This window comes from Sturnus vulgaris, chromosome 4 (assembly GCF_052056855.1).
Source record: "Sturnus vulgaris isolate bStuVul1 chromosome 4, bStuVul1.hap1, whole genome shotgun sequence".
NCBI classification, from domain to species: Eukaryota; Metazoa; Chordata; class Aves; order Passeriformes; family Sturnidae; genus Sturnus; species Sturnus vulgaris.
In genome coordinates, this window is record NC_142246.1 from 10,938,143 (window position 1) to 10,951,851 (window position 13,709).

The following is a 13,709-nucleotide window of genomic DNA, read 5'->3' on the forward strand; positions in this document are numbered from 1 at the left end:
CATTATTTTCAATGCATCTTAAGAAAATGCTAACTAGAGTAATTCACTGAAAATTTCCAGTGCAATTTCACATTTACTGTATAAAGCTCACTTAGAAGTCCATTGGTCTGCCTGGTATAATTGTAGCTCACAGAGTGGAGGCAAGTTGGGTGAAAGTCTAAGCCACTCCAGGAGCTGGTATAGGGGAAGCTATGAGCTGCAAAAATTATGTCAGCCCAAGAACTGGACTGGAGTCTCCTATAAGGTATTTCATTTAATAGCATTTCAAAACAAACAAACAAATAATCTCCCACTTCATGTTTGTTTCTTGGCCCATTAGAGCTCTAGTCACACCACCCAAATCAAAGAAGGCAGAGGCTGGGACTGGGAAAATGAAGAATTGCCATGGTAGGAGGAGAACAGGTTTGAAACCATCTAAGGAACCTGAATGTGCACAAGTGCATGGACTTGATGAGAGAAATCCACAGGCCTTGAGGGAACTGGAGGATGAATTGAGCCAATGGCACTGTGGTACTTAATTACCAGCTGGGATTAAACCATGACCCATCTCTTTGTATGTCTTTGCAGGAAGCCACAGTTTGATTCCCACAATAGTCACAAAGTCAATTACAGACACCCCCACAAGGTAATTCATCCTTATTCTCATAAGAACAAAAAACTATGATTTTAACAGCATGAACTGCCTGGAGATAACCACATTTCTCCCTTGATTGTAGAAGGAGAGAGCCTGTCACTGAACCCCTGTGCTTGGGCAGGCTTCAATATTGTAGCTGACTGAGCTGGCAAAGATCCTCCATGGGGTTCTCATCCATCTCATTCTTCTAGCTTTTATTCCAGAAACAGAGATGGGTAAAGATTTTTGGTTTTATTCTTTTGGACTTGAAACCACCAGTAGATTGTATATCTGAGATACACAATCTGAAACTTTGTGCTTGTTGGCAGTTCCACCTCAAGAAACAAAAAATAATTTCTGGCTTTGCAGTAGATTAAAAATATATTACCAATCTCAGGCATATCACAGGTTGGGCACAAAAATCCAGTGACAATTTCAAGAGAAATATAATATGTACTTAATCATTGAGGCAGCCTCATTGAGTTCCACTGATTTTTGATTAAGCAAAATAGACAGACAAACACAACAAACATTATTCTTCCAATCAGTGGCCTCTACCTGAAATCAGTGTTTCTGTATTACACTGGATTTAAAAGGCCCTTATGAAGAGAAAATTCTTATTTCCTGAAAGCCCTGCTGTGCTTGTGCTTCCCATCGTACTTTACAATTCTTGCCATTTAAATCACAGGCACTTTGGAGACATAGAAGGGCTGGTACCATGGTTTTTTTCCTCATAATCATTTTTGTTCCTGTTGCTTCTAATGTAGCATCCATTGTAAATACATCAGTGGGTCGATTTTGCTCTCACTTATAAAGTCCACTTAACCTTCCCAGGTTCCAGGAAAAGCATTTTGTTTTTTCATAATGATGCAGGAACATTTCCTAAGAAAGCTCAAGGAGAGGGGTTTTTAAAATGTATTTAATTAAGGTTCTACACAGGATAAACATAATTATCAATGACAGCCTGCCCAATCCCTATACTTTATATTAAGGAACATGCAAAGAACCTTGTGCATTAAGGATAAAGTGTTTTAAACTCTTATTAAAGAATTATCCATTATTATTATCTTATAGTCCCAGAATTCATTGGGATGTGTGAAAACCTACAGAATTTCCTTTTTCATTCGCATGGAAAACACTATGAAAGCTTGATTTCCAGGAGTCATATGAGTCAATGACCTCATAAGGTTTCCGTGTCCATCAAGGTTTTTGGGTTTTTTTCTGTCTGTACTACTCAGGAACAATAAATATCTCATTTCTGTCACAAAAATGCACCAAAGGTGATCTTCACCATTGTGAAAATCAGTTTCCTATATTTTGAGAACCTGTAAAACACACTTCACATAGCCACGGAATCTCACCTGCACTACAAAAATTACTTTGTTGCCACATACCTTCTTTTTGTTGGTGGAACAAATGTAGAAATTGTCAATAACAGTGGCAATCCCAGGCTGTAGATTCAACTTTGTGTATAATGTCCCAAAATCTGAAGACCTGAAAGAAATCAAATATCTGTAAGTGCTCTCTTCTAAAGGCTTCAGCATTGTAACTCTGCAAAGAAAATCCCTCTCTGTGCACCAACTGTCCATTTTCAATGCTTCTCTGCCATCCTTTTGTTCTTTTCAGTTCTCATTAGCTACTAAAAGAAACCCACTACTATTAAGAAAAATAGTTTCTAGGTTTGAATAAAACGGGGTAGTTCTGTCTTTACTTTGAAGCTCTCTGCAGTACTAGTTTAATTTTTTCTGTGCAGTGACAGAAGTCTGACATATATACCTTTCCATCACCACCCACAAGGTGGAAAAAAAGAGCTATGAAGAGCACAGGTTCATTGGCAAGTACTAACAGCACCTCCTCAGCTATGCAGAAAAAGAAGAGTTGACTTCAGAGCTTGCTGTTGCATAAGAGAAGAATTTGGCCCAAGATCTGGAAGACTCACGTTAGACCTCTAGAAGAATTAGTACTACATAAAGGTATCCCATGCATGCCTCCAGCTCTTTTACAGAGGATCACTAAATTTTGATTTAAAAAAATGAAAGTCAGTAATTTGGCTATCAGTATGTCACATATACATCTCCATGAGTATTTCAGTTGTGGGCATTCTGCAGAATATTTTCCCATATTTCTGAAGAGCTGGCAGTGAAACATGACATCCGTGCTCTGCAGTTGTATTGCCAATGTCAATTATAAAAAGAACGGGCAAATAAAATGTTAGTTTAAGAAAAAGTTAAAGAAATTCAGAGCAAGTCTCATCCAAATTTAAATCACTTTAGATGAAGCCTTGCTTGTTCTGTTTAGGATCAAATTGTACCATATGTCCTCTCCATATTTACAGTTACTCATTTTGCATTTGAAAAGGGACTCAGACAAATCTAAGGCACTAGTCCCTCCTTCACCAAGAAGCACTCCCTAGGACAGAGAGCTGGTTTGAGGACTACCTGCTATATGCACTTTTCTCTCTCTGGAATAACAAACAGGACTGAAGGTACCTTGCCCAGGAACTCTTCATCATCCCAACCACTGGGACCATTCAAAAGCTCTCATGTCCAAGAGATCCAAGGCAAGTCTGTCCCTCTCAGTGTGACACTGCACTGTCTGTGCAGAGATTTCTGCCCTGTAGCCTAACCCCCTTCTACCTTGTTCATTGCTCCCCAGCAGTTTCTGCTGCCTCATGCTCCTCACCCAGGGCAGTCCCTGCTGAAGTTTGTAGGAGCATGACTGAGTACAATGATAGAGAGCAGTGAAAACCCAAATCCCTGGCTGAGTGTGTACATGTTGAGAAGTAGCCACTGCCTGAGGTCTCCTCCAAGCCATGTGCAGTGGGTTATTCCCTGAAGGGCTGGTGCCCACAGAAGGCTGCCATGAGCATCCCACCTATGTCCCAGTGCCACCCAGAATGTCGCTGAAGTTGGAGGGCATATTGTGTGAAGCCAGAGGCACTTCCTGTGCTTTCACCAATCCAGCTTTCCACAAGATACAGGAACTTTGAGCTGCTGTCATGGAGCAGCTTTCTGTGTCTTTGGCATCACCAAGCATAGTGGGCAGGCAGTGATATGCCTGCAACAAGTCCTAAGGAATACCAAGAAAGGTTCATGTTTACCTTGTTTTTCTACCTTCTCCACTACTTAATAACCCAGGTGGTGATGAGACTATGACACTAGGCCATCCTCACAGCCTAAAGGTGAGAGTTTAACCATTTTATAGCATTATCTGAATGGATTTTATCTGGGTTTTTTTCCCCCCATAATGTTGCTTTCTCTGCAGATATACAGCAATGCATTAGAGAATTAACTAAATCATAGCAATTCAATTTTGATAAATAAATACGTAGATATCAAACACATACAACTGCAGTGTACAAGTGAGCATTCAGCACAGAACTAATTAAAATTCTAAGGGGAATAGAATGGACAGTGCTAAACCTAATTTGCCAGTGGTATTTGACAGAAATTAAAGCAAAGACTTAAAACACCAACTTCAGACAGACGTACTGAAACCATGCAGAACAAGTATGTATGATGGTAATACAACTTAGTCTATTCTTTTTGAGGGAAGAATATCAGGTCGGTGGCTAGCCCAGTAATAACATCCTGAAATAATTCTCTGAACCTTAAAGATGATTCAATTTACTTTGAAGAGGCAGTTCCAGGATTAATACAATAGGACCACTGGAGAGTGACACTGTGTGAGGGACACCATGGCAACTGTGTGAAAGAGTATAGGCAGGAAGCCCAAAAAAGATAAGTAAGTTCCAAGATAAAAAGTTCCAGTCCAGAACTTTCTCTTCTAATTCTCATGACTTATAGAAAGTACTGCAAAGAAAGAACAAGTTTTAACAAGAGAGCACTAAGATAACTACGGAATTTTCAGACAAATGTAATAGAACTATAATTTTTTTTTCCCAGATAAAAATTAGCAATCTCAAGGGAAAAAAAGAAATCTAATTCCAGCCTTAGAAAATAAACAACTGTATCTTCCGAAAAGTACACCACGCCTAAGCAGGAAGACCATGACTGGAAGAAGATCTGTGGATCTATGGAGAAATGTATTCTAACTTCCAAATCTCTTTTACTATAGCACAGACTTGAGAGAGCCCAGGAATGTCACCTATTCTTTGAGACATTCGCACACCAGAGGACATAGCTCAAGGACATAATTCAAGGGAGGCACTGTGCAAAATAATTGGTTTTCCAAATCTGCTATAATTCAGAGAAAACAGGCCACCTCGACTTTTTCACCTAAGATATAACCTCCAAGTCTTGACTCTGCATATATAAAGAACTAACATTTTGTAGCATGCAGCTACAACAGAATATCCTTTAATTGCACTACTGAGTTACAGACAGGGTTGGGGAGGATGAATTCTACAATCCCAGTGCATGCCCATTTCAATATGTATTTCAAAATGTACTTCGTACAAAATTAAGGAGAGGAGGAGCCCTTTATGGTTCTCCAGTCTTAGTGATTTTTTTTTTCTGTTAGGAACCAAACTCATGCTGTGTCAAGACTGTTAAGGAGATGGAAAAACCCCACATAAGTAATCTGTTTCTATCAGGATAAACATATTCTCTTTTTTTTTTCCCTAAAAATCATGAAAAGATACTTCAAGTTATAATGTAAAGAGAATACACATGTACCTGATGAGAAGAGTAAAACTTCCTCCTATACCATGGTTTATTTGAAGTGGCAGCACAGCAGCAGAACTCTATAAACCAGAGCAAGAAGTGCACAGACTGTCTTTGTAAAGAGGGGTCTGACCTGCAGTTCTAAGTGATCTGGACACAGTTAATTAGAAGTTTGACTTTTTGTGAGACATTGCAGGGGAAGCTGCTTCCTGCTGTTGTGTATCCACCTGTGCACTACAGGCTACAGATTACAAGGATGTTTCTTCATTGACCAAAACTCAGTGGAGAATTCACAGGAAACACATCTTCCAGTACTCAGGTGAAAGAACCACTGGATGGTGGGACAATATGATTACTCACATACTGATGCAGACATCACACAGCCTGAGCCTGACAGCTTGTGGCTGGGTAGGAGCTTCTTTGGAAGTAATGTACATATTTCTGCTGAAATATATGCTAGTCCTTTTTTTTTTTTTTTTATGGAATAAAGTTCTCACTGTAAGAACAGCATGTTCAGATAAGAGTCCTCAAAATCATACACTATTACAGCACAGACATAATTAGGTCTTTTTAGCTTAATATTTTGAGCTCAAAAAAACAGTTAGGAAAATTTCCAAGTGGTAGAGAAAGCTACCTTAATGAAATAAAACTCCCAAAGCCCCAAGCTCTGTGTAAATTTGGGTCTCATCCTCAAAAATGTAACTTTTTTAGATTTGACCTAAAATAAATCTATGTCTAACATAAACTGGAACTGTGCCTAAACATTGGATCTGGATATCTTCCAACAGAAATATGGAAAAAGAAGAAGAAATTTAGCAGATACCAAAAGAGACATGAACCAAATGATTGCCTTTCTGAACTTCACTATCATTATACAGCTCTCCCCTGGTGACTCACACCTATGATTCAACATTGCTCATTGTTAGTTGTTTTTCCAACTTTTTTGTCATATTTACAAGTAGATATTTAAAAATATATAAGAAAAATTAAAATTTATATAGTAAGATGTTAATGAAGATTCTTAGAGAATGCTTCCTTCCTTTTTTTTTTTTTTTTAAATGAAGAGACACACTAGAAAGAGAATTGTTGGAACACTTAACACACATCTTCATCAGATTTCCTCTACTTCTTCTTCTTGAAGACTAACTCAAGATCCATTCTAGTCAAATGAGTCATATTGTACAAGCTCCATTATCTTAAAATCCTGGAATACAATAATGAAGATATTTCAAATGACTCATGGATTACTTAACTGGTGAAACAAACAAACAAAAAGTCTTTGAAAGAAAAGAATACAAAAGATCTGCTGGCTTAGATAATTGGCAAATTGTTGAAAAAAAATTCAATTGAGATGCACATTAGAGAATCAAGGAAGAATGGATCTGTACATAAAACTCACTCGACTGCTTCTCACTTGATTTTCTCAATTTCTCTATTGCAAATGTTATCTTCCCACCTTCCCCTCCTTTCAGTCAGCAGAATAGTCTAAGATTTACAGCATGAACTTTAAAATGCAGGAGAAATTATATTAGGTTCTTGATCTGTGACAGACTTACATCTAACAGTAGAATTTCCTTTGTGCTCTGGTCTCTCACCTGAATAATAGAGACAACAGTCGACTATACCTCAAATATCTGTAAGGAAAATAGATACTACAGCAAAGTAATGAAGAACTGGCTGATGGAGTATCTAAAAGAGATACATCAGACGTTCCAACAACAAATACCAGAACAAACCTACTGAAAGGGAAGAAACCAGAGGAATATCATTAAAGAAGTGGAAAACTAACTCATCTTCTTCACTTAAACAGCACAGAAGCCTTCAAGCACTTTTACACATCCAATGTGGAAATTACAGAGGCTTTGATTAGCCTCATAAAATCCCTTCAAACGGAACCAAAAACCTCCAAAACCCCAAAGACTTTCTTCAGAGTACAAACACATTGTAACATTGGATTCCAACACTCAAGTCATATATTGAGGAATTCATGCAGATGGAAGTTTCTTCAAAGGCTGTAGAAGAGTAGGACTCCTAGCAATCCAATTAACACCCAGCAATCCAATTAACAGATTACTAATCAGCTATCAGCTTTGCTGGAGTACTTTTTGGAAATACCTCTCTCTCTACATTCCAGAAAATTGAGCCTTTCCGAAATTACATGTTTTTCCTCCCAAAAGCAAAAGTATAGAAATGCTTCTTCCTTAATCCACTTTTACACTAAAGAATCAATGCTGTAGGCAAGAGATAACATATAAATATTTTAGTAACTTCATATTTAGGCAAGAGAGGGTTTACCTTCTTTTCCCAAAAACACTAGAGATGAACATGTCCCATTTTCACTTATCAATTATTGATATCATATACAGATTACATATCTGATAACAGAGATATTTTTAAGAGCTTTTGGTAATCCCAACTGCCCTTTTAGTTGAACTGACCTTTTCTGTAATGCTCTGCTTTGTACAGGATATGGTGCAACTTTGCATTTATACAGTTATAGAGACTCCTTCCAATAATTACAGGTATTAATGTCCATATATATTTGATTGCAAATTGCTGACATAAAAAGTTCCACAGGGAAAAAAAAAAAACAATAAGCCAAAAGACTGCATTTGCATCAAGTGAAGATTCAAAGAGGATCATAAACATCACATATTTTAAAATTGGGCTTTAATTCAAAGCATTAAATATACCCCATCAACTGGCCACAATGAAGGGAAAACCAGTCCTCTGCAGCCAACAATAAAAGCCAAGATTACCATGGCAGGTGACTTTAGGGAGTTAAATCTCTCCTCAGGAGCTCTGGCTGCTGACACAGTGACGAATAAGACAGGACCTTATTTTGCAATGCACACAGTCCTCTGGTACCAAACCTGACTGGGCCCCGGGCTGGCATGCCAGGCTACAATCTCCAACCCTGATGGTGCAATTACCTTTGAAGAAAGTGTTTTGAAATCCGTGTTTTCCAGGAACTATCCTGTCTCAGAGCTGTCTGGAGCCAATGCTTTGCACAAGTACAGCAACCATTTACATTTTCTAATGAGACAACATGGACAGTGATAGGCAGAGCTCTTTGTACAGATGGGAGTGTTACTTGATGGAGATATATAAGTACATATTGTATAATTCATGTATCATTTTTTCCCTCACTAGTATCTTCTGTCATGCATTTATCAGGTACTAGTTTTGGTTAATTGCTTCATCTGCACAATGCACACACATACATGCTCCAACTCTAATATTTAGCAGCATTGTGTCTTTAGTATCTACTACATACTTTTCTGTGCTGTATTTAAACATTCCTACTCTGTGAATCTCATTGTACACCATCGCAGTTATCTTTTGCAGCCCTTCATTAGTCCTTCAATATAGCACAAACATCCTGCTCATTAGCCTATAATCACTCTGCTTATCAGTTACATTTTCAAGCTCCTCATTACTCTGCTGCAGAGCTCCAACAATTAGCTTTTATATTCTACAGGCTGACAAAACATCACATTAGCTTCTATTAGCTGCAGCCGTCTCCTTCCCTCTCACAAAGTGTTGGTTTAGGTCAGACACCTATTCTGAAACTACTGCCTGGGTGCATTAATTCCATCACCAACATGCAGCACTTGCTGACAGTACATCTTGGAAGGTACAGCCTGTAGCCACGCTTGCAGTACACAGATACTTGTGATGAATCCACTCAGCCATGAAACAAGCAGTGTCACAGTGACAAAGCAGACAAGACACCGCCAGCAAGACAAGGTTATGTCTTACTTTTGCAAAAAGTTAAAGCTCTGGGTTATTTCTTCCTTAGCTTTGCAGCCATGGAAGAGTTGGGGCATGTTCTGGATCACGCTGCCCTCAAGGGGCACAGGGGTATATTAAGGTGTTTAGGGGCAAATTAAAAATACCCCCACAATCATTCAATCCCAGTCATTTGATCCTGTTAAAAACAAACTTATTGAAATAATTCACAGTCAAATTAACGGTTTTGAAGTCTTGCTTTTGGATAATTTCCATAATGCTGTTTACAGTCCCTTCCCACAACCAGTTCCAGTGGTACATGAGGGAGTAGAAACAAGAATGAAATTGTGGGAAATAAGGAAAGATCAATTTCTTACCACACTTTCTTCACTGAATTCAATGTATTGTGTAACTAACAGTTAGTATGCAAGCATTTATCCCCAGAAACAGCCCTGTGTGGATTCAGTTTCAGCAGCTGCAAGTCCAACACTGCATTAGTAGGTCTCAGCAAGGAACAGAGTGTATCATGGAGCATTTGGGAGGTTTGCTATTGAGAGATTTAACTATTGAATTACTACCTACAAAACAAATTAATACTTCCTATGTAATGCTAACTTCCTTTTACCTATTTAGACAACAATCTTTGGAAAAAAAGGTTGGGTTTAGTTTAGGTGGAGTATTTGTTTGTTTGGGTTGGGGTTTTTTGGGGTTTTTTTTTGTTTTGTTTATTTTGTTCTGTTTGGGTTTTTGGGGTTTTTTTGTTTTGTTTTTTTGGGGTTTTTTTGTTTGTTTGTTTTTGGTTGGTTGGTTTTGTTTGGTTGGTTTTTGTGGGGTTTTTTTGGGGTTGTTTTTTTTTTTTAAGTTTAGGAAAAAGAAGTCTTTGTTGCTAAAATCCAGTTTTCCAAAATTATGCTTACTAACTATATTGTCAGAAGTGGAAACATACATATATCATATATATCACTTCTAGTATGATTTCTCTTTTATGAGTGTTGTGAGGGGAAATGAGTAATTACAAAGGAATTATTTCTTATCTCACATACTTGTGTGCTTTGAGGAAAAGAGATGGTTCAAGAATATTTTCTTGAGGTTTGCAAGGAACATTAAAATTTTCCACCATGGAAAAATGCTAGGCATTTCCCATAGCCCAAGCTTTTTATTTAAACCACTAAACACAGCTGAAATATTTCTGAAACAACTTTGTTTTCAGGCAGGCAGCTTCTTGGAAGGCAAGAAACATGTTGGGATATATGAGAGAATTTAGCCTTGTGCTTTTTTGACCAGAACAGCAAATTTTCTTGTAATCACTGGATAGAACTGGTTGGAATAGGAACATTTACAAAATCTAAAGAGTACTGATAATAATTTAATAAATAGCATATGCACATTCACATACAATTATCTATTCCTCTAGCAATGGGCTCTGCCAACTCTAACAGTCTTCTACTCACTCTTCAGTAAGCAGAACTCTTCTTTGACTCCAATTGTAGCAGTTTTAGCTTTTGCTGCTGAAGTGCTGACCTCCATTTTATGATTGCTGTGGGGGAGGTGAGAGGGAAAATGAACTATATGGCCAGGTGCAGCACTTTATAAAAAGGTAAATGAAGTCAATGTTTTGTCAGTAATTTGACTGTAGTATTCTGCACCTGAAGCCAAATGATTGGCAAAACTAAAGGAATAACTGGACATTTTAAAAATAATAAAAATTCTAAACAATAAATAAATACAAAAAACCAGACTCTGGAAATGTATCAGAGACTGACTGTTCCCTACTGTGATTTTTCTGGCATGCTTCTGTGAAACTGCAAGTACACATCCGGGATGGAGGCTGGGCAGTGCTCAGATGCAGCTCAAGTTCATCCAAGGCGTTGGTTCCCGTGTCCCCAGTGTCAAATGAGTGATTATTTCAAGTTATTACAATTACACCAGAACATAACCTTTACAAGGAATTTTAAAGCACTGTTCTTAATTCCTCTCCTTCAAAAACAGTCAAAACAATCATCTGCCTCACCCATGTCTGCCCACAAACAAGATTGCTATGATGTGTCTGAATCATGAAAAAAACTCAGATAGTTAAACAAAATCAGGTTTTCCTACTAGCATTTAAAATCCCTGTGTGTCTGTGCTGCCTGAGCTGGCAGTGTGCAGAACACAATGGGAAGCATGCAGGTAGGAATGGAAGGAGGCACATCTCAGGGTGCTGCAGCAACCAGGGACACCAGGGGATTCAGAGACTCACAACCACTTCAGCAAGACTGGCTTCTCTTATTTGCTAATGACCCCAAATATAAACTCCTAACAGCCTTCAACAGTTGCTGAAGACGTTTTATTATTTATTTATTTATTTATTTATTTATTTTGTTTAGCGCTTTCAGCAGCCCAATTTCCCTTGCAGTCATTCTCCTGTAACTGCAGTGGCACCTGTGGGGGGCTGAGCCCATCAGCTGTAGTTTGGCCTGCTGTTGAACTTGGCAAGCCAGCAGCACATAAAGCCCCAGCAGATGTTTCTGCTTTAATAGCAGCTCTTTCAAACCCTTGGCCAGACATAAATCCAAAATAGATCCAGAAAAGAGACAAACAGTGCCACCATCATGGCTCTTAAAATTAGGAGGCAGAACTAGCCTTTTCTGCAGGACTCTGAGAGACCATTAGCAGCAGAAGGTGTCGGGAAGTGTTCCCATAAATTATGCTGACAGGTTAAGAGGGCCAGCCACAGCAAATGCAGCACATTTTGCACCGTGTCACGGTTTGCTAGGAAACAGAATCCGAAGACAAATACACGCATTTACACAGGAGTTTCCAAACTAAGATCACACTTCATAGCAACAAGTACAGGAAGCAGCCAATTTTATGGCCATTAACACCTCCACATGGAGCTATGGCTCTTCCACGCCATGTTAGTGAACATTCCAAAAATAAAACAGTAATGCAATGACCCTTGGTAGAAGGGATCTTCTGAATATATGCCTTCCTGGATCTATTTTCTTAAAAGAAAGCTGCACTAAGAGTGTATTCACAGCTGCCACTGTGCTTTATGGGAGAGGAGTTGATATATACCAGGATGACATGCTAATACATCCACTCACTTGGTGATGACTAACTGCCCCTAACAGAAGCCTGGTCCAACATAAATTATTGGGATGTAATTTCAAATGCGACTTAAAACAACCCCCACAGAATAATTTTCAGCATTCAAAACAACTCAAAGCACTGAAGGAGCTGAAAATTTCAATCACATTCTTGTTTGACGTTAAAGGAGACTAGGAAGAGAAAAAAGTGACCCAGTGTCTGAAAAGGAGTTCTTTTGTGGGAATGAAGGTTATTACCTGTTCTTCTGCTTCCTCTATCATCTACTACTCAAGCTCAGATGGAGCTGCCAGTAGTGGACATAGCTCTGGGCTGCTGGGGTGTCTGGGCTCTCTCACTGAGGCTGGGACAGCAGGAAATGGGCTCCTTCCTTGCACAAGTCTTCTGGTGGTTGAAGGCTCACCAAGAGAACAACTGCAGATGGAGGCCAGAAAATTTCACAGTGTCCAAGAAGACAGGAAAGAGATCCATGGGATGATGGCAGCAAGTTTATAAGTGATATAAAGCTGTGAGGAGTGGCTGATATATCAGTAATATATCTTGTGGAGATACAGGCAAACAGGAATCTCATAAAGCTCAACAAACTGAGGTAGAAAGTACTGCACTCAAGAAAAATAACCCCATGCACCAGTACATACTGGAGGCCAACAGGCTGGAAGGCAGCTAGGCAGAAAAAGCCCTGGAGGTCCTGGTGGGCATGAAATCAAACCTAAGCCAACAAAGTGCCATTACAGCAAAGGCAGCCAGCTGTCTATAGCTGAATCAGGAAGAACATTTCCAGCAGGGTGAGGGAGGTAAATCCTTCCCACTCAGCACTGCAGAAATACAGCTGCAGTAATGTGGCCCCTCAGAATGAGAGGCACAGACATACTGGACGACACCCAGCAAAGAGCCACAAAGATGATTAGAGACTGGAGCATTATCACAAAGGGCAAGGCTGAGAGAGCTGGGGCTAGTCACCCTGGAGAAGGCTCAGAGGAGACTTTATCAATGTATATAAATAATTGATGTGAGTGTGTAAAGATGGAGCCAGACTCTTCTTGGCAGTACTCAGTGACAAGCCAAGAGGCAATGGACACAAACTGAAATACATTAAACTCCATATAAAAATAAGAAATTGCTTTTTTTGTTGTTTCTTTTGTTTTGTTTTTACCATGAGGGTGGCTGAACAGTGGAACAGGCTGCCCAGGGAACTTGTGGTATCTCCATCCTTGGAGATACTCAAAAGTCAGCTGGTCAAGATCTAGATCACTGTGCTATGATGAAGGGGACTGGATTCAATAATGTCAAAGAGCTCCCTTCCAACATCATTTAATTGTGATTCTGTGATTCTTGTGATTCTGCAGTTACTACAAGTTAAATTACATAATTTGACTTGGTTGAAGATACTGTGCATCAAAAGTAATTTTCTGTAGACAACCAACACAGTTAAAGCATCACCAAATCATAGAAGGAACTTCACTGCATATTTGCTAGGGAATCCACAATTTCACGAACTAAAACTAAAAACTTTGTTACTTTGCTTTAAGTTCAGCAGAACTGAACTCTGCTCGGAGTGCGCTTGTTCCAAAGAAGTTCCTAACTGGCAGCACTATTGGTTAAGCCAACAAAAAAACCTTCACATTTACTGGTAAGAAAAGTGCTTAAAACAC

The 13,709-nt window shown here is 39.0% G+C and overlaps 1 protein-coding gene across 9 annotated transcripts in view; it reads right to left on the reverse strand.

The window, feature by feature from the left end:
- Positions 1 to 13,709, reverse strand: part of SORCS2 (sortilin related VPS10 domain containing receptor 2) — a 532,019-nt gene that overhangs the window by 232,016 nt on the left and 286,294 nt on the right. For all 9 annotated transcript variants that reach the window (XM_088163095.1, XM_014895301.2, XM_088163094.1 and 6 more), the window contains exon 3: positions 2,008 to 2,107. In XM_088163095.1, coding sequence (XP_088019221.1) covers positions 2,008 to 2,107 — 100 coding nt within the window. The remainder of the gene's footprint in view (positions 1 to 2,007; positions 2,108 to 13,709) is intronic.